This window comes from Egretta garzetta, unplaced genomic scaffold (assembly GCF_000687185.1).
Source record: "Egretta garzetta isolate BGI_Z169 unplaced genomic scaffold, ASM68718v1 scaffold112, whole genome shotgun sequence".
Taxonomy (NCBI): Eukaryota; Metazoa; Chordata; class Aves; order Pelecaniformes; family Ardeidae; genus Egretta; species Egretta garzetta.
The window spans coordinates 2,736,021-2,758,585 of NW_009258884.1; the positions used below are offsets into that span (position 1 = coordinate 2,736,021).

The window sequence follows — 22,565 nt, forward strand, 5'->3', positions numbered from 1 at the left end:
TACCAACTGCTTTGGGGGACATCCTTGAAGTTTACTAGCAATTCCCCCAGGAAGGTACTGTTCAGAAAAAGCAATAGATTTGCTCTGAGGTAAAGGCAGAAAACTTTCAACTTATACAGCTGTACTAGGATTATTCCTGAGACAAATGATCACTAGTTGGAATAATAATCCCAGGATTCTCCTTGATTCTAGCTTGGCAGGCAAGTAGATAATTCTCTTCAGCTCAGAAAACTGCTTCCCAGCTAATCTAGCCCAGAAGTTCATCACTCAGCCATTACTGGGTTAACAGTCATGACAAGACAGCTGTACTTCCATTTCTGGAAAATACAATTATACTGGATAGAATACCAGTGTTGAGGTTTTGAGAAGTACCGGAAATTAAAAAGCAAACAAAAACCCGGCCCATGTAAATTCAGTTAATAGTGGTCATCAGAGAATAGCAAGTAGATACATTCCTCCATGCACAGTGCATATACAATGGCTGTCACAACTGAACATTAACATCTGATCTGTGTCTAGAAGTTAATGAAGAAAGGTGACCTAAAACCTCCTGGTCCAAGAATCCAATAGGAAAGAAAAGTGAAAAGAACCCTGCTCCTTCCAGACAAGTCAGGTGCTGTGGATCACTCTAAGATACCAAAATCTACCTGACATCACATATATAAGCACAAAGGGCAGCCAAAAAGCAATTTTAAGTGGGAAAATGCTTAATATCAACATTTTCACAATTAGAAGGCTAATTTATTCAACCTGTTTAACTATTCATCAGCATGGGGTTCCCCCCCCCCCCTTTCACTTTGTTAAAGGCAGATTGTGATCTAATCCACTGTCCTTCCCACAAACGTTTCAGCTTGTGCCACTGAGCGAGCAGCAAGCCGCTACAGAGGAATGAAGCAGCAGAAAACGCCTTTACACAGCACTGCTATTGAGTGCTTCATATTAGGAAACCATGACCTGAACCCTCCAGTTCAAGAATGCTGCCCCACACTTGGCCAAAAGGCCAGCACTGACTGAGCCAAAATAACTTCTTTCCTCATGAATTCTCTAACCCTGCTAATCCAGAAAGAGTGGGGGGGAAAGGGATCAAAAATGGAAACACAAAAGGAGGTTGTTCCTCCTCCCCTAAAACAGAAGGCAGAACTTAAAAGCTAGAGGCCTTTTTTTTTTTTTCATTGTTTGCTTAATGCTTAATAACCAGTATGCATTGCTTTGGTATTACAACTGCCTTTTGTTTACTAAAATGTGATGACCACACAATAAACCCAGGTTTACTGTTGTTTCCAGCCTGCTTCAGTGAGGGGGTGGGAAGAGGACTGATTTAGTTTCCACAGCTCATCCAGAGCTTTTGCTCTGCCTCGTACAGCGATAAGGGAGCCAGCTAGCACTGTCCTGAATAGCTGATACTAGGAACTGGGCTGAAATCATTAAAACTATCAACACAGGATGAGACGCATCAAGAAAAGAAATGAGACAGAAGGGGAGAGAGAAAGAAATCTCATAACATAATGAGATGTTTATCTATTAAAAGTTGCCCACTTCAAAGCAGGAAGAGCTTCAACTCCTTGGTAAAAAAAAAAGCTTTTAATTAAAAGATCAGTCAAAGATTTTCCACAGTCAAGCAGCCTCAAAGAAACTATGTGTGGAGGAGGCTGAAAGTAATTTCTAACATGATTAGTCCATTCTTCAAGCTCAACAAGGTTTTATGAAAGCAGTATTTCTCAAGATCTAGAAGATAAGGATTGTGGAAATATCCTCAGTCTCTCAAAGAACACTGCCTCTTCCCTTCTGATGCCTCGATCCTCACCAGCTTTTGCTCAGGAAAAGCCTAGAGAAATACTGTCAGAGCTTTGTGCCTCCCACTTTGGGGCAAGATAGACTGTAAGCCTAGGACCACTGGATAGTCAAATGGATACTCAGCTGCAGGTTAAACCAAGTTACTACCATGTACTTCAGGAGGTCTGGAAACATAACATGAAATATTTCTGTACATTGCTTTAGCCAGACGAAAACACGCTAAAACACTCCGCTTGTGGTGAGCTGTGCTGTGAGCTTTCTCCAAGCAGAGAATACCAGTCCCTGGAGTGACTGGTGTTCATGGAAACTCATGGTCTCATCCCCACTTACCAGCTGTTAATTGTGACTAATGGAACTTACTGCTGAGGTGGTTCTGTTCTGCACAAGCATAGGGAATGACCTGTGCTGTATTTCAGGAAACACATGCGCTTTTGTCTATGAGACTAAATACTCAGCTACACTTTTGAAGGTCTTTCTCTCTTTTCTGTCTTGCAGACAGCTAGGTTCCTGCCAACAAATTTATCATTATCCACACTCTTGTAGAAAAAAACCCTACAAAAGTGATTATATGAGGCATAATTATATGGTATTATAAGGATTTCTACATCTTCAGTATAAATGCTGCAATGTCAAAATGCAAAAGACCTTTAGGGTGTGAAAAATACAAAAGAATACATCCTCCAGATGCAGGGAAAAAACACACCTTTGCATTTTACTTGGTTCATGTTAATTAAAATAGCTTTCTATCCTTAGTACAGGATGGGATTTCTCCAGTCAGTTGGACTGGTCAGAGACAGTTCAAACAGTGATGATCTGGAAGACAATACGCTCAGTTTCTACCTTTTTCTCTATGGCATTTCAAAAGCATTACCTTGGTGTGTTCACATTTGCTTTACATACTCCTATCAAAACAGCTGTGTATTAAGCTGCTTTTGCACAAATCTATCTAAAGGAAACCATTAAGGTAAAAAGCAAAATGACTTTTTACCTGTAAAATGCAAACAGGTCAAAATTAAAAGGCTGTAAGAAAATCATATGGCCTTACAGGTTTTCCTGATGAATTAAAGAATCATACTGCAATTTCCTGAGGCAGAAGCTGTGTAGAAGGGCAATGTCCCCAAAGGTTTTGTTCAATAACCATTTTGTCTTTTTTTTGAAGTATCCTTTATCTTTTCAGATATCACCCTAGTTAAGAAATGGAACAGATCATTGAAAGCAATCAAAACATAACTAATTACTATACATCAAATTATCCAGAATATTGGTCACCAGACCACAGCAAAGAAATGCAAAAGAAAGGTTAAGGATAACTACAATTCAGTAGGAGAAGAAAGAAAAGTCAGCTGATGTAAGTACAATACGTCAAAAGAGTAACTGCACCCTGTCCCCAGAGCCCTTTCCATACATTCATAAATATGACTTAACTGAAGTTACTGGTAAAATTCTTATTAGCTTCAGTAGTGTCCTACTTTCACCAATGATTTTTTAACAGCTAGCACCAAAACATCCATCACAACAAAAATATGAGAGGAACATTAACTGCTCACAAAACATAGACATATTTACTTAGCCCCTAATATTCTTCCTAAGCAATTTAAGACATTCCAATCAAGATACAAAAATTACAGTTCTTTTGCCTTGGTAACAAATGGGAGAATAAATGACCTGGTTTCAGTCAACACATCCCTTGTGCGTGTTCAGATCTGGACCCTGCAAATTCATGTTAGCCTTACATTTTCCTAAAGGTATATTTTTCCAGTTGTCAAAAATCAAATTTGCCTGTAAGAACTTTAATTTATATTTTGCTGTTGATAAAAATACACAGCTTGTTACTTGTGTGCTATGTAGACTAATTAAAAGGGCAGAAATTTGCGGTTCTGCTGTAATTCTATAGCCTGAGCGAACTTACTGATGAGCACAGATCATATAAGGACAGAGCACTCTGCCTCAGAACATGCAATCCATATCTATCGATGCTTATCGAAAAAACATTACTGCTCCATGAAACATAATAGATGGAACATTTCAAGAAAGATCTGTGAACACGTCTACTTTGGATTATAGGAAGAAAAAAATTTGATCCATGGAAAATCTAGCAGTGTCTATTATTGGAGAGCCTCTGTTTTATATAATCTTTAATCATCATGCTCAAATTGCTTGGAGATACAGCATAGGAAAGTATCAAAAAATAATGAAAGTATCAAAGATTCGTCAACCTGCTAGCGGCAGTCTGTGAGAATCACAGAAAAATCAAATTAAGTCCTCTTCAAGCAATACAGTGCCAATGAAATCAGAGAAGTACTTCACTTCAGTTTTACAATTTCATGTTGTTCTAAAAGTTACATCTCCTGTGGAAATCAGGAGATTTTATGAAGAGTAAATTAGTAAAATAGAGGAGGAATCAAAAAGAGGAAAAATAAAATAAATTACTTTGCTGAAATATTAGTAGAAACCCCAAAATCCAAGACTGCTTCTGAACAAACTTGTGAATACCTCCAGGGCTCTGGCAGGTTTCAGTAGGAAGACCAAGGTGCAATACTTGCTCAGATTTCTTTGGCTAGCTTTATAGCTTTAAGATCTTGAGAAGCCAAATACAACCCAAACAAAAAAAAAGTAAGCTCTATTTTTAATCCAAAACCAGCATTATTCCCTCTTCCTTTCACCCTTTTTCCTCATTTGAGTAATTTAATATAATGTCAGAACCAACACACAATCACAGCTGTCCGCTACTTCCTTATCACCCTGCCACTGTCAAGCCAATTGCAGCATGTTCACTAAACTAATAAAACAATCGTCAAGAAAATTAGCTCTTACATTTACTATCATACTAGATCTGCTATTCATAGATCCTAAAACATCACTGGCAGTGGGGCAAAAGCCTAGTCTGCAAAGCTCTAACCATAGGACAAGCTCTTGCTCACTAGCTCATTCACTAAGATTCCCAGGAAAAACTCCCTGCCTTCATCCAAGAATGGCTTTAATTTTCATCAGCAAAACAATCTAACACACAGCAAAATGCATAAACCACATCCTGCTGCCTGCCATGCCCTAAAAAGTTCTTCTTGTAAAAGCTTTGGTCCTACCCACAGAGAAAGTACTCCCACTGAGCACATCCTCCCAGCCAATGCTGGAAACTGCTCTAAAGGCCCTTGCCTTAGTGTAGGACAACTTACTGATCTCTTCCATTAATTTAGCATTCATTGGCTTCTTATCTTGGGATCAGAGGCCCTCAGATTATCACTAAACTCTGCCTCAAACAGATAATTTTAGAGGCAATAAGTTAGTCATACTCATGACTAAATTCCTCTAAAAGGCCAGTCCAAGTTGTGACATAGTCTCTTGGCTGTACTCATTTCACTGGCCTGTAGACTAGAAAAGACATTTGACATGTTTGTCGGTATTTCTGAAATTATTTAATAATGTCAGTCCAGTCAAGTCACATCACAAGACTAATCAACAGAGCTGGCCCTAACTGGCCTCAGAAGACAGGCTTAAGTCAAGTAAAATTACCCTCCAGAGGAAAATAAACTTCTTCAATACCAGTTTAATCAGCAGTGTGTTACTACTCTGAAGAATGACAGCATTTGTAAAACCCCCATGAAGGAATGACTCGTGGGAGGAAGAGATGACTAAGGAATTAAACTATCCACTGGAGAGCAAATTGTGGTTTGCTGGCTCCACTGGGAACAAAAGGTCTACGACTCACTGCCCGGGCTCGAGGAGGACATGACTTGCTGTCGGTATTTCCATGAAAGCTGTTACGTGATTCATTAGCTTTGCTGGCCCTTCTCTCCTCCCTCCCTTCCCCCCACACCATCATTAAACTCATCTGTTCTCTTGAGCTCTTGCTTGGCAGAAATGGTGTGCTGACATGTAACAGAGTTAAAATGAATGGCTCCCACCTTTAGAAGAAAGGAAGAGAAGCAGATGAGAGAGACTAAAGAGAGTACCCAGAGAAGATCTGACTACACACGCCAAAAAAGAAAAACAGAAATCACAAGCAATAATGTATTTCTACAATACCCTTTATCTTGAAAGTCTCTATGTTTTACAAACTATATATCTTACACTGAAGAATCCCTTCCTCAAACATAAAATGAAGCCACCCCTAGGCCAGGACAAAACAGACATAAGAAAACAGATCAATACTGGCTTAGTGTATGCACTGACATTTGATATTCTCATCCAAGCCATGTAAGCATGTTTTACAAATAAGCACAGTCCCAAAAAAGTCTAACCCTTGGATAACCCCACCCCCGTAACCTTGTTCCAACTAGAGAAGTTAATATTTCCCATTCAACTGCTTCTTTCAACAAAGTTTTTGTATGTATTGAGTCATTTTTTCCACCTCTTCCCAAAGATATTAATCACCACATCACCTGCAGATGTTTAGAGGATAAACAAAACCCCACCATCACCGTGTCAACCAATGTCAAAGAATCTTAGCACTCCTGTTCAGAACTACAGGCTGCCTCACTGTTTCCAAGGCAAACTAATGTTTGAAAGGCTTCTCTCAATAAATACTAGCACACTGGCTAACGCTGTATTCTTCCATACAACTCCCATGAAATGTTCCCACTATTTCACAGGTGTTCTGGCCTGTGTTTGCGTATACTGATGGTTCCTTTAGTTTGAGGCAGTTTTCTGCTTCTGAGACTGGCTAACTCTACTGACAAACTGCAGCAATATTCAGTATTGTTTTACATCTTTTTCTCTATTACTTAATAGGTGTTTTTATGCTAAAACCTCCACATGCTTTATAAATATGAATATTCAGAGCACTCGTTTATAGCAGGAAAAGCATCCACTTGCAAGTAGCAGAGTGGCAAACAAGTGATGCAAACTTGGGTCACACACCACAAAACAAATCTAAAAGTGGTTTAAAATAAGGTTTAAATCAGAAGTCAGGAAAAGCCTATAGAATCTAACTTTATTACAAGCAATCTCCTCAAAGCCTTTTTAGACACTCTTACACCCTTAGCAAGACATAGATTAAGTTAAAGAGATGATATTGGGCTGTTACAGAGTCTTGTAAATCCTCTGTTCAAGACAGCAAGACAGACGCAATGTAAGATGCCTTCCCCTTCTCTGTCTTCACCTCTCCACAATCCCTTCCTCAGCTAGTTACATTTCTTTCCGATTCCCCTGTATTAACATGTTAGCTTCAAACTGCTCAGCTTGGGGGCAACAATTTACTTCCTGATCTTTGATGGCTCTGAACAGCCCACCCAGACCTTGGGGTTATCACAGTTGTATCTTCACATCCCACATCTTGACTGTTAGCTGCAGAGTCAGGATCACTCACATGGGCACTGTCAGACTAAAAGTATTGCTTCTGGGACCTGTATTATTTTATTTAGTTTTGAAACTAAAATGTATCCTTATTGCAGAACTGTAGCCTTGTTAACCAAAAGCGATGCTCCTCATGTCCTGTTACTCCTATTTACACTCAACAAGAAAATCTGTTGAAGTACATCATACTCTCATAAGTCTTTTACTCTAGGTTTAACCTATATCATAACAGAGGCATTTAGGATCAGATTTTTAAAGACATCAGTGTCCAGTGACACCAACAGAAGGAACAAGTCTTTTAAAAATCTGTCCCCAGTACCCCAAGATGGTAAGTTTGGGGTGAAACACTTACAGATGAACCATACAGTGTCCATAAAATTTCCTGAAAATAAAAATAAACCAGATGACCCTGAATATCACGCTCAGGTAAACAAGTCAAGATTTGATTGTCTGTAGTTAAAGATGGCGCATGAGCTAGACTAATAAAGAGGCTACTCCTGGGGTTTATTCTGGTTATTCCAAAAGGACCAAACTTGGATTACCACAGTTATTCAAGATGTAGGTATTCCTGAATGAGAATTGAATGAAATTCATCCAAGCAGAAACAAAGTCCAACACAGATACCTCCATGTATCACATTCTAATGTGAAAAACAAGGGTTTGCATCCTAGTTTTCAAAAATAAACACAAACTCTGCTTCAGATGCCTTTACGTCCAAAGCCAAAGCTCTCACACACAAGGAATATGTTGTCAGAATTTTTGTCAGCAAGAATGTTCCTGAAACTTTTTTCATGATTAAACAGTTTTAAACATGTAGTTCAATACAAAATGCTTTGTGTTTTTCAGTCATATTCACACCTTAAGAACAGTGAGGACTCATTAAAACAAGACTTAACTTAGTACAGCCTACACTTAAAAGCTGAGACTGGGTGCAATAGAAGCATAACCTTTTCCCCTTCAATAAAAAAAAATAAAATAAATCACAGGACAAGAGAAAACAAAGGATGAAAGAGATTTTCAAAACCCACAGGGAGTCTGCATGCTCATTTATCATCTATGTTAATAGTAATAAGCTGTTCAAATCCCACCACCGGCCCTGCAAAAATCAGAGTCAGTTTTCCCAAACTCTGACCCAAAGTTAGCTGCATACCTCTCCATGCCTTTACCCACCTCTCCCTTAGTTTATCATCAGTGTTATCCCTCCTCAAATGACAGTAACACGTTACATTCTAGCAAGACTTCTATAGCTGGCAGTAGCCAGTGTAATACAGATTTCAGGGGCTGGGGATGTAGGCAGCCATACTTTCCAGTCTAAAGTTTAACTTTCCCTTAGGGCAGCATTTCTTCTGGTGACTGGATACTGGCAGCTTTTGTGTTCTTCATTAGCCTGCTGATTAACATACTGCTAGAGAGTTCTCCACTACACCTAACTGCTGTTCCAGCACTCACTGGCAGATCTATTGTGAGAGATCCTAGAGCAGCAATGCAGCACTGCCTGCCTCTCGCTTTTCCTCACAATACTAGTGATCAGGTACATGTGTATTTGCTTTCAAAACAATAGCTACACATCTAATCCATACTATAAGGAAACACCGATAAAGCAATAACAACTTTAATGGAAATCTGTGAATGAAATTCCCATGGCAACAGTAAGAAACAGAGTGCCAGGAAATACAACTGATTCCAGTTTTCTGTATATTAGAGGGTTCTAAGCTCGAACAGAAACTAAGAAATAGCAGAAATCGGCAGGCCTACTGTTTTTTTACCCTTCACTGAGCGTTTGAGAAACAGGCAAAATAAATCAAAAGGCGACCAAAACAGTACAATGGCATCAGGAACAAATCACCAGCCTTCCTAGTGTACAGTATAGACATTTGGCATAAGGGGAATTAGATATGCCTGATACTAGCTCTTGGCTTTCTATAAAATCTGCTTACTGATTAACATGCAAAGCACTACACTTCTGAAAGGACAATGGTGGGAAGACCTTCCACAAAAGCATCATTTTAAATTCTAAGGCCTGGAAAATTTCAGGCCTCACACCAAACAATGGTAAAGGCTAACACAGTCAAGCCGCAGATCCTGACAAGTTGTATGTACATCACTAGATAAGCTTTGTAACTTTTTAGCTGCATCATGCAGACTATGTGAAATAGTGTCTGTCAGGCATTAAGGTCCCTCCCTTGTAGGCATTCTGTTCCACCCAGCAAAGGATTTCTTTCAGAAAAGCTTCCCTAAGGACGGTGCTGCGATCCCAGGTATGGAGCAGTAACAAACAGTATTTACAAGGCACCAGGTAAACAGCAGTAATTTCTCCAGCAGCCTGGAAGCCATCAGCATTAGCAATGACAACAGCCTCTGTTTCCGCTCAGTGGGAGACTGCGGTTAACCCCCCCGAGAACAAAACCCCATCCCCTGCATAACAGCCCGCCCGGCCGCCGGCAGCAGCCCCGGCATCTCGCCCGCTCCGTACAGACCGTGGTCGTGCTCCTCCGCTCGCCCAGGCTGGTTGCCCATCTTCGGTCGCTCCCTCGGCTCTGCCCCGAGCTGCTCTAGGACCCCGGCGCCCCGCTCATGCTCGGTGCAGCGGCGGCCCGGCCTCTAGCTGCTTTAGCGGCCACGCTTCAGTCAACTTAAAGAGGGAAGAAAAAGTCAGCTCCTTCCTAGTTCCTGGCACCAGGAACAGAGCCTGCTGCTCATGCTGAAGCAGCTGTGGCTCTCCCTCCTACCTCATTACAATATTATGCACCGAAGGCCGGCCTGTGCAGTTAATGAGCTGCCCGACTGCTGGAATAAAAGGAGGGGAGAAAGGGAGGCAGAGGCAGCGCGAGCAGCGAGCAGGCAGCGCGGCCACCCAGGGGCGGCAGGCGCACACTGCAGGCGGCCGGGGGCGGGCGCTGGGTTATCAAGCCCCGCTGAAGCCATCGACCAAAGCGCCACCACAGACAAGAACTTCGCTTGGAAACTCGAGCAGGGCTCACCCATGGCTGCAGAGGGGTGAATGGCCAGGGAGCTGCTTCTAGGCCATACACTAGCGTTCAAATTAGTACACTAAATTGCAAACCCAAAACACCGAAATGCAGCTGAGAGTGAAGAAGGGCAGAGGGACCCTCAGAGAAGACAAGAGCAGCCAAATGCCTCCAAGACAAAATTCATTTTGCCCCAATTCACAACACCGAAAGTATGCTTACCAGGGAGCAAACAGACTCTGCCCCTAGGTGTAAGTACACTGTTAAGCAGAGATATACTTACACATCTGGTTAAGGACAGCTCTTAACTTAGCTGTCACAAGAACGAGGCAACCAAATTTCAGAAATGCTCAGCACCTTCTGAAAACTTAAGATACCCAAAAGGTACTGAAATGGAGATTGAGCTCCTCTGAAAACCTGACCATGACTGAGAGCACAAGCCCTTTCTGAAAAGTCCTGTCTATCAGATTTGTTCCGATATTCTCTGGGGGTATTCCTGGGTAAGCTTGAGCCACCTCTAGCTCGTCTTAGTCTCAACTGGTGCTGAGAATAAACAGGACATTGCAGGCTCACATCCATATTATAGAAACAATATACAGGATACACTGAATACTATTAACACCTAATTCTTTTTGTTAAAGTAAGGATGTAGTGTTTTGTTATTCCTAAAAAATTAAGTGATTTCCAAAATTCCCCTCATGCTAGTTCCTCACAAGCACTAAAAAAACCCCAGCCAAACTTGATAGCCACTACTACACCTAGAAGCTGCAACCACAAATATGATCTACATACGGTATTGCTATCATAAATATTTTTGTCTGTGACCTGTACCACCAGAGCAGCTGCATGAGGCTGGCCTACCCAGAGACTGGCCAACAGCCAACCTTTCAAAGAAATAAATCAAGATGCTCCTCACTAATGGAGTCATGACGTACATGGGAAACGAGAATACTGAGTGACTCCAGTGATCAGTTTCCATTACATGGATAATTAACAGAATCATCTTAAAGTCTTGATTTCAACATGAGTGTTAAAAACAAATTCATAAATAAGTTAATATGCGTCCTAGGCTCAAAACAGATTGAAAATAAAATGTACAGAAATTAGCCTAGCTAGTTGTGAATCCATTGTTTCAAGTAAAGAAGTCTGGAGATCAATACAACAGAAACAGAATTTTGCTAATACTCAGTATAAGAGCGTGAGTTAGTTGTCAGTCTTAAATTTTTCATTGTTCCACTTTATGGATGAAGCTAAAAAGTTACATACAGCTGTCTATATTTGGATGACATCAAACAAAATTCCTGTCTACTTCTATCTTAATGCAAGTATAAAAAACGCCCTGTTTAGTAAGCCACATAAATTCTATAAAAAAGTATCATTGATAGTGCATTCTTTCTCTAAAAGTCATCTTAGGGTCTCAAGTATTGTATGTTGTTAGGATGGATACTCAGCTTGCCTTTCTCAAAGGTACAGATACAAATGTCCTCCAACTGCTTGCTGAAACGTATCTCCAAGACAAAGATATTTTCTTCTATTATAGACTAAAGAGTGACTTCTGCTTTTCTTCAACAGGATTCACCAGAGGGATTGCATTAGCCAAGATAATCTCTGGGCTTGATAAATCCTGACACTGAGCATTGATTATTTCAACACCCGCTTTCTATTTCTGGAACACAACAGGGAATAGTGTAACAGGGTCCCAGTACAGTATGGGGTGCAAGCCTGGAATAATTGTAAAATATAATCACCGAGTCAGAGCAAACACCTGAAATCTGAGCCCTGTAGGAGAGTCACGGCTGGAAGAACCAATCTATTATTTTTGACAATGGCACAAAACAAAGTCAGAACATTCTAACACCATGATAGGGAGACTGATGTCAGGTGAAAGACTTCTAGCCCAAGTCCACAGTGAAAGGTAAGATATGAATTTTAAAATACAGCTATATCCTGAGCAGAAGTCATGGATAAGAGATTACTGTTTATGGAGCATGCACCTCAAACTGAGGGGGGGAAAAAAAAAAAGGAATAATGCCAAGCATGACTTCCAGCATGGTGACTAGCTAATAAATTATGACAGACACGTGGCTAAATCTTTAGGCAACTATTTATTATCTGAACATTTTACATTATTACTGAGGAGGAAAGGAAAATAAAGGTATAAAAATAAATGAATGAACAATTTAATCTCTATAAAGTAGATTAGCTGTCCTTCCTAGGCATGACTGATCCCTTTGCACTATCCACTTGTGGGGCTGCCCCTTTTTTATATAGTGAGGATGGGAATGAATTACTGAAGGTGTGGCATGCATAATTCTTCCAACTCACTAGCCGAATGACAGGACTTATTGCCAGGCATAACCTTTCCTCAGACCCTACTCTCACAACACAGCACATTAATTAGCATAACTTCTGAAAGCTCAAATTGTAACCTATCCTCAAAAGAAAAAGCAGGAAGATGTCGCAGAATGATCTCAGATTTCCGGTGGCCAGAAAGCCTTCTGAAGAGACTGTCAGCTAAGGTCTAAAGAACTTACAGATGCTGAGCAGGACCTCCAGGGCTGGACCTTCTGGCAAAGACTGAATGGCCCATAAGGGTGGACACCAACTACCAATACCAGTGCTCACATTATCATGCTTTACTTCTTCCATTAATGCTAAAGATTTTATGAGCATTAAGTACATATGTAGGAGGAAAAAGAAATCTACAGAAATGTCTGTATCACGCACAATAGTGGACCCTGAAGGATTAGGAAGATAACATCTATGTTGAAACCCAGAAGAGAGCAAATTTATTTTTAACCGTGCTACAAATTTTTTTGTTGTGAGGATATTTGGTGAGGTCATACTTAAGTTCATGACACAGAACCGCAGCCTTCCAGGAACCCATCTGAGATGTAGCTGTCAATCCCTCCCCCTCTTAATTTACAGTAACAAAATCTAACATAAGCAAAAGCTGCTAAAAAAAAAACCAACAACCAGTGGAAAAAAAATTATACAAGGAATCCTAAGCCCTCTCCTGATATGCATACTTGTTAGACCAGGCCAGCGTTCCTTTCTTTCACTCCCTCCCATTCTTTAAGTGCAAACACAATGGCACTCTGCCAAGGCATTTTGGCTGTGATACATTTAGGCCTAGAGAATTTGTGTTAAGGATCATTTCTCTTCAAACCAGCTGAAGGAAAGCTGATAATTAACCTAGGGCAGGTAGTCAACACAAGGTTGTGTTGACTTCACTGAACAACTTCACTAAAGAAGCCTGAAAAGAAATTAAAACAAAACAGGAGATCATAGGTTTGTACTATTCCTGGACACTCCAAGCACACTGCCCTTTCCATTTAGGCATCCCTAGCAAGGCTTTTGTGATCATCACAGTTTGCTTACAGCTGTAATGCATCTTCCCTATATGTGTTGGCTTGAGCCAATTAACTGTCAACAATTTAATGAGTCAAGTCATTATAGTCTTCAAGATTTAGCATTTCAGTATCCCTACCACACACACTGAATCCTCTTAACTGGCTCAGGTCCCAGGGTGGTAAACATGTGCCAAAGTAATTCTCAGAGGAATATACAACAGAGCAAAGGGTCTCTGTTTCACAGACTGTTTTAACAAGAAGTTGTATGTAAAATCCTAGGACATGTTAATACAGATTCAGTGCAGTAAATGTAAATTGCGCAGTAAATTAGGACAGCAACAAAACTGAAAAAGGTACATGCTGCAGACAGCGTTGTCCTCAGAAGTTAATTCTTACTTGCTTAATAATGCAAGATGACTGCAGACAGTCTGTGAATGCTTCTCAGAGAAACTGTCATCCTCAACAGGATCAGGTATCAGAAATCCCAACAGACAGTTACTGAAGTGCATTGCTCTCGCTCCAATCCCAGTTATGAAAGAAGGTTCATACAATACAGCCAACAACCGAACAAAAGAATAATTATGTCAGTCAACCTTCGCATGCCCTCTTCAGAACAGGAGGAGAGCATCCATCGATAGATCCCTCTAGTTCAAGGGATAATGGGCCTGAGATCTCCAGCCAACAGATATCAGAGTTTAATGATAAGACCACTGCTATGCTTTCATTAAAGAACTAGTGAGCTCCTTCTGCGCTACTGGAATGTGTGCCTTTTCAGATTAAAATATCCTACCACGGTAACATATTTATCAAAGAGGGAAAAAGAATCCTGAAGAACAGTCATATGAAGCAGTGCCCATTCCAAGCCTTTCTAAGATGTAGAACTGCCCATGGGTTACAGAAAGAGCTAAGATTAGAACAGCATGAAAATTTAACATGGCAAACAAACATCATACAGGAACTTTTTCAGCAAAGGCATCAGAAGTGAATATGTGCATTTGACTATGCAGGCTATTGCAAGGAAAAACAAACATCAGTGTAATAAATGAGAAACTTGACAAGTAGCTGCCATAAACTGAATCTAGAATGCCAAATTTGACCTACCTCAATTCTTGAGCTTTCACTTTAGAGGTTAGTGGGTGAAATCTTCTAAAATGGTGCTGGAACATTGTCCGATTACTTGATACCCGGGGAAATCACAGATAGAGAAAATATTTTGCCAAGTAATGTCAGAGAAGTTAAGATTCATATACACATTTGCACCAGTATGTTACAACCAACCATGCAGATATATATGTGTAGATGTCAATATGCGTATCCAGCTACACGCAGAGCTATAGATGTAAATGTAAACATGTGTTTCCCCATTGTTTTGCATGCTGAATTCCTGCAGCACTTCTTGCTTATTTGGATGACATCTTCACAAAGTAATTTTTTTTTGAGTCTTCCTTTCCTTTTTATATCAGCTCTGGAGCTAGAATCTCTTCCTTGATAAGAAAGAATAATTATGCGAGCGGTGTGCCTTGTACCCAGAAAGGGTAGCAAAACGCAACTAGCTTTCCAGATGAACTTTTAAAGCATATTTATTGTTCCTGGGAAACCCCAGATGAGATCAGTCATTTGGTTTCTAGTGAAGTCTTGTGGAACAGAACGCACCAATCTCATTAGTGTCTCTCACACTTGTCTCTATCTTCCACAAGAAAAATGAGACAGTAGCAAGACTGAATGCAAAGTGAAGCAACCTTTCTACAAGCCTATAGTAGTCCTTTGATGTGACAGATCACAAAAAGCAGGGCCTGTCAAAAACTGATGTATGGGAGAGTAAAAGGACCCCAAGGTCAACGCAGAGCTGTCCTTCAAAAGAAATCACTTTCCTTTTTCCTGTTCTAATTGGGGTGCATTAGCATCTTATGAAGAATTAAACTGTCAATTAGATTTTTTTCCCAAGGATATTTTAAAGAAAGAAAGCTTTTATGAAGAAAAATGCTTTTCTTGAATTTTCTGGCCATGTAGAAGAGGCTTCTGGTCTGGATTAGCTTCACATTACCCCACATCAGAAAGTAACAAACACACCCAGCAGAGAAGTTAGCAGAAAGACAGACAGTAAATTTGATAGATTCCATATATTACTCTTAAATAGGAATCTTGAAGTGACAATTCTATAAACATGCAGGAAGCTCTGAAATCTGTAGTCTGCCACATTTTCAATTTTGATGGGAAAGAAGCATATCTAACGAGCGATATGTGCCATAAAACTATACACCAGCCTCCCCTCTAAAATCATCCACAGTTGAACTAGTTGGAGTTTCACAAGTGACACCCGTACTTTCCCAGCACTAACACCAACGCTGGGAGTGGCCGGTTAGCCTCATTTAGTTAAAGCCTCTCTTTTCTGAACGTAATTACTATCAACACAGAAAAGCTACAAGCAATTATGCTTTAGAAGGAAATCAAGATTCTTCTTTTGACATAAACCACACGGCAAACAAACAGTGATGGACTAGGAAGGAACTGAAGATATACAGGTATCATATTTAGTCATTGGGACATCAATTCTGACTGTTGGGCAGGAATGTGAGTGGCAATTCACAGAAAAACTCACCAAAACAGAGGCCCTCCTTATTGGAAGTGAATGTTGTTCAAACCGAACTGTTCCCCAACAGAATATAATCTTCAGGTCCTTGTATAGCCTTCACTGATTATGCCAGATGTCTTGGTATTTTTTTGTTTGACTATTTAATTTACTGGGTTTATTACAACAGCATGCTTTGTACAGCTTAGTTTCTAATGCTGGCAATGTTCCATTCTGGGATTAGTAACTTTGGTCCAGGTAACCTGCAGTTCAGAGTCTCGACACTAGATGCCTAGGAGATAACAAACTCTTAATATCCTTGAGTTTGTCTCCTCTATGCTTCTGTATTGGCGCTGTCTCCAACCACTGATGTTTATCAACTCAGCAAGCACACATAGAAAGCAACACACTTCTCTTGTTGCTTTGGCTGAAAATGCATGCCAATTATTGATTTTTCCCATTTAATGCATAAAAATAAAACGACAGTTTCTGATGGAGCACAGGATAGACATCCCTCACATCCCTGCTGGCATCTTGGCTTCTTCCAGCCTCCACAGATATAGCACACCTTATTATCACTGCAAGAAGGTGTAGTACCTGTCTTCTAACAGAGTTTGAGCTTCAGAGAGATCCAGAGCTTATCAATAAAACATCCAGGATCTCTATAAATAGTAAGTTAGGTGATTATAACGTTATTGACAGTTTCTACTACTTTTAAGGCAAATTCAATAGGTCTATAGATTTAGAATTTACTCAGGAATAAAGAAATAAGCTGATGAAGCAGCCTCAGGAAACAAGTACAGCTGTTACACTTCAAGGATAACTGATACTTCATGTTGGAGATTGCAGAGCTTGATATAAAAATCAATATATTTGCAAGAAATGGGGTGCCTGAAGTATTCTGAATGCTTTCAGATTATGTGCTCACAGCCCAGCACAGTCACACATCCTGACTGGGTCTCTTTTCTAACATCCAGCATAAGACTTTTTTTGGTTCCTGTTGAATCTGACAGATAATAGCTGCTGGCACTGAAATAACAGCAAGGAAGCACATTAACATGATTAAACTAGACAGCCTCGAGAGAAATTTTCAGAAAGTGCTTGAATTGGGAGTTTGTAGGGAGTGACCGACCAAACTGAAAGCAAGCATTTGGAATGACTTCTAGGATCCATCAAGCAAGTCATTTCACCCATATAAACCCAAAATTTTCCATTTGCGTACCAGCACCACCATGCAATGCTCTTCATGAGAAGTGTATGAACACATAAGAATCTTTGCAATTCTCTGTGAAATAGCAGTATTTAAGGTTATTTGGCTTGCAAACCTCAAAGGATCTGAATCTGAAAAAAAAAAATCACTGATTTCCTATAATCCTGAACCTTAAGGAGAAGAGTGCCCTAGTTTCTCATGAAGGTATAAGTTTCTCTAAATGTTTTAAAGTCATTTATTTACTATATAGCTTCATAAATTGGATGGCTTTACAAGTGCATGCATGAAAATAAGCATTTTTCAAGATTAGCGAGTGACCTTTTCTTCCTGTTCTGCAGTTTTTCCAGCTCTTTTTCTTCTATTCAAACATTAAAAGCAATGCAAGAGCTTTGTAAGTTTGGTTTTAACATAAACCCAGATCACCACTTCAGGACAGTACATGGAAAGACATAACACTGTGGATAAGGAAGCTGAATCCAAAGACACTTATTTCTCCCTGCATGTCATTTCCCATTACTTGGGATTTCAAAACCGCCAGGCAGTTAAAGCCAAGCATCACAGCACAGAACTTTCAGCCAGAATCCGTCTCCAGTTCCATTTGCTCAACTCCACTTGCCAAGAATGGAGACATGAGATTGGCCTCACCTCCCTTTAAGTTGCTTATAATTTACTGCATTAGCTCCCAACAAGGCAGATGGGGGTAGTTATGTCAGCAAAAGGCTAGAATAAAGAACTTAAACTCCACCAAGGGCAGTATACAAACAAGCCTATTTAAACAAGCAATCTTGATGTCAAGTATTTATTATCTGCAGCATTTGGGACACATGCTACTGCTCAAGGTCAACATACAAATGTTGGACAGTCACACCCAAAAAAGAAACCTAAGCTTTTTTAATTTCCATACCTTGTTTCTTTTCATTTCTCTTACACAATACCATAATACCAACTGAGTACCATCAGAGTGTAGCTGGAACTAATGTAATATCATTTCAGTAAAATAATCAAATTGCTCACTTGAATAACAAAGAAAGCCCAATCTAGAAAGCACAAACAAGGGCAGGGGGAAGACATGAAAGGAAAATGCAGAGCTGATGAAGGCAAAGAAGCCAAAGAAAGTGGTTCCAGCACAAAATGTCAAGATTTACACCGTTGGCTATGTACACAAACATCTGCATTTCCCAGCTACAGGAACATTCGTACTTGGATTAGCTCCACAGTCAGTTAGCATTGTAGCATAGTCTTGATCACAATCAGAGACTACTTGGGATGCCATTTCAATAAAATATAGCAGCTGAAACAATGTTCTTTCCTTTTCAACTTAATGTTCTCAGGAACATGTTGTGCCCTCTGTCATATCTGATTTTTAATTTTCCTCTTAGCAACAATATACTGTATTATAATATGCCTATTGGTATTTTTTCATAGTGGAACAATCTAAAAGTAGCATTCAGCTTTGTAACATTGTACACTAACACCTAGCACCTCTCAGTGGCCATGATAGCAACATATCTTCCCAGAATACAGCTAGATTTCCGAGCACCCTTTCAGCCTATGGAACCACTGTGAAAATTAAGATATGTAAGATACAGGTCTTTTTGTACACCTACCTGTAGATAGCCCAAATAAGACCTGGAACAGTTCTCTCTAGGATAAAAGGTATTTTAGAAGGGTAGCACATATATTCTTACTGTTTATTTACACAATATGCATAGCTCCACACTTGGAATCTTTTTGCCCAGCACTAATATTCCCATTCATCCCCTTCTGCAAATGCTGATGCAAAGCGATATGTAAGGTCAGATGCAATGATGTAATTTAAGTTGGCAAAACAATACCCAGATGTAACTTGACCTCCATAAACCATTTTACCCTTTGTATTTAAAGTAGTCGTCATTATCATCAATCTTCTCCCTCCCCCAATCCCAGTTATTATACATGCATGCAGAAGAGGGCTCTCTATTCCAGTGCTAGTATTTTGTATCTGACATATATATTTCATTCTGGGCTCCCTGCAGTGCTGTTTCCCTGGCTGCAGTCCCAGGATCCTATGCTGCATCATCCGTACAGGTTTTCTCCGCTCATTACTCCTCCCAAGCATCTTTTGCCAGCATCATGCCTCTTTATTGGCTGGTGAATCTCAAATGCATTTGGATACTACTAGTCACTATTAAATTTGCAGATCTACACACCGATTAACTGCAGAACAGGATCTGTCTTTGGGTTACTACAAAGCATTTATGTTGTTACAAGATACATCATTTTCTTTCAGGGGCAGGGGGAAGTCTATAAAGGTTTTGGGTGGTGGGTTTTTTTTGTTTGTTTGTTTTAGGTTTGGTCCCCCCCCTCCCCGAAATCCCTTTCTGGTTCATAACACTATTCTGTTACACAGCCAAACCCTGCAGAGCCTGTGACAAATACAGAGGTCATGGTCAAATTTAATAAGATCTCACATTCCCTTGGAAATGCCACCAGGGAGCAGACAAAAGCAAGCATTTGCTGAGCTCCTGGGGGAAAGCAGAGCATTTGCACAGAAGCCCTTGGTATGCAGATGGTGTCGCTGCCTTTAGAAAGAGGCTTAAATTTGAAACCAATGAGAACAAGCTGATGGGGCTAATGCCGAGGGAGAGCATGCCACAACTTAGCTTAGGAGCACAAGCTATACATGAAGATGCTAGGGCTGGCTCTTTGTTCTCCCGTCTCTGCTGTGTTCCATGAACAGCAGGGTAACCGCTCTGCTTGTTCAGTAGAGGGAGAAGACAGAAGGCTGTTGATATGTAGTGAAAACTTTTAAAAAACAGAGCTTTCAAAGGGGTTTATTGCACATCTCGTCCTATATGCTGAATACTACCGCAGGTAAGTTACAGCCGGGCTGCAAGGCGGGGGTAAGGAAAACCCAGCCAGGAACTCTGTAACCCCAGCGGCACTACAGCACATTTCATATCAAGTAGACAGTCTTCCAGAATCATTGTACCTACCTGTGCTGGGCTTCAGTCGACTCTCAGCAAGCTCAGAAATCGCTCCTGTTGTAATGGTCTTCTTCAGTCTAGAGACTCCAGAAGCTGCTGCCGCCCCCGGCTTTGTCAGCATGTCATCACTGCTTGCCCTCTTCAGCTGCAATACAAAGGGTTTGTGAGCAACCAGAAGATTAAGACCTTGAATATTCCCATCAAGTAATTCAAAATGCAAGGTTCCTGGGAGAAAAGGAACGTTTCCATAAAGTAACCCAATGGGAACGTTGCTTTGATAACCATACTAAATAATCTTTTATTAATTTTTGTATTTGTTTTGTATTCTAGATATTTGTGAAATGGGTTAAGAGACACTTGTCTCAGAGAAATACATGACAAAGCAAGGGATTGCTGTGTGGTCTTTTTTGGGAGGGGGATTTCTGATAAAGCAAGTCTACTCTAAATACTCAAGAAATCCATGCAATTCAAGCACAATGAACTTAAGATTCAAATAGAAACACTGAAATTATGTTGCTTCAACAAGCAGAAGCGGCAATTTATCTTGGAATATTTGGTCAGCTGCTTTCCCATTGGTGTGCCTCTGTAACAGCAATGTGTACTTCTAATAAGAGCCTCTAATTTCAGGAAAAATACTTTAAGCGTTTTAGAAGACCAAAGCTCTGGAGAGTCTCCCTAGAGCAGCATTTTTCCTATCCTTTTCAGTTTGTGGACACCTAAACTGTTTTCACAAATCAAAATTCGCTTCCTTTGAAGTTGTCCACTGGCACCCAGGGGGTCCATGAACCACAGGCTAAAAACCACCGCTTGGGTTAAATGAAAAGGGAGCACACATCAAGCACTCTCCCTATTTAGCAGTTCCTGAATGTAAAAATCTTTAAGCAAAATGAAGTCTCTCAGCTCCGATTCTTTCTCCCTTTCATCTCTTCCTCTGACTCAGAGCCTGTGGTTTCCCTGTGAGCACATAAGCTTCAGTAGCTGAAGTGTTGATCTGCTCCAGGATACCAAACAGCTAACGTTTTGCCTTCTGGCAGAGGTTTTGTCAGCTCACTCTTAGGAGCAGAGTGGAACAATCTGACTTTCTGACCTTTAGAGGCTTCTGCAGTCTCTCTAAAGTAATTTCTTCAATGTGCCCTCTTCTACAGCAGCAACTGTGGTGCCTTTTTCTACCCTGTTTCTTCAAGGAAACCACTTTGATGATCTTGCATTCGCAGATGATCGACAATTTGAAGACATTAGCTATAATCAGGAAGAAAACCTTCTACGTTTAACACCATACACAAATTAATCATATCAGATTTCCCAATTAGTCTCTTCAATAGCATTCCTTCAGAAATGCTTGCCTCAGCCAGACAGCAAATGCTCCAACAATGAACATAACCTGCCAGAGCACTACATTGAAATACCCTAGTGGTAAGATGCTCAGAGCATCTAGAAGTTCACAAAGCAAGTTAAGTAAATTAATCCTTCACCTGAGAAGCTGTGATGATTAATGACCTTTAGATGTCCTCTTGATTAAAATGCTGTACTATGTATGTATTGTTTACTAAACTTTACTGTTGGAAACAGTTACAACCAGGAAGCCCATGGTCTATTTTCATCACTGGTTATCTTGCTCTGTATCAGACTAGAAGGTTATTTTTGTTTGCTGGCTGCAAAGGTACAGATGCAGCAGCATTTCAGGTGTATTACTCCATTGTCTTAAAAACACTATTTTGACAGAAGTTTCTGCTATTTTTGAAATATAGCTGTATAGAAAAATAGGTTTCATAAAATGTATTTCTTCCATTGCAAGTAATATCTTTTGTTAAAATATTTTGCCTTGAAGGGAAAGGCACAGATTTCTAGGAATTCTGGAAATCTATTAATAAATCTCTCTCCATTTCTTTACATGTGTTAACAATCAGTTGAACTAAAAATTTGCTGTTTATTTTATTCCTTCTTCAAAGTTAAGGCAGTTCCCTCACACACAGTGTAAGAGAACATACTCATACCTCGTACAGATACAGTGTCTCCCCCATCACATGCAAAATATATTCAGAAATGTGCACTAGTCTAATATACAGCACAATTATAATCTCCCTATGCTTAATACAAGTAGGTTCTCTTGCTCACTGCAAGTCTCAGGGTGCAGTAACATTCCCAGACTAAACCAAAAATTTAACCTGGAACAAGGCTATAACGTTTGCACAGTCCCTGCTGGTTAGTACCTTGCTGAGCCGAGATTCAAAGGCAAGTGAAGTCGAGGACTTTGATGTCTTCATTCCTGTTGAGGCAGTGGAAAGCGATTTTCCTCTGTCAACCCCATGACTCCCTTGTTTTGCCGTTGCACTCCAAGGCCTGGCAGTACTCTTCATTTTCTTCCCAAATAACCCAGTCTACAGGCCCTAAAAAAAAATAAATATATATATA

The 22,565-nt window shown here is 40.2% G+C and overlaps 1 protein-coding gene across 2 annotated transcripts in view; it reads right to left on the reverse strand.

Annotated features, from left to right (window-relative positions):
* Window positions 1-22,524, reverse strand: part of SPECC1 (sperm antigen with calponin homology and coiled-coil domains 1) — a 71,865-nt gene extending 49,341 nt beyond the window's left edge. For both annotated transcript variants that reach the window (XM_009633976.2, XM_035889559.1), the window contains exons 1-2: window positions 22,364-22,524; window positions 20,163-20,298 (exon numbers count right to left, since the gene is read on the reverse strand). In XM_009633976.2, the coding sequence (XP_009632271.1) occupies window positions 20,163-20,298; window positions 22,364-22,510 (283 nt within the window). In that variant the 5' untranslated portion in view covers window positions 22,511-22,524. The remainder of the gene's footprint in view (window positions 1-20,162; window positions 20,299-22,363) is intronic.
* Window positions 22,525-22,565: the final 41 nt, after the last annotated feature.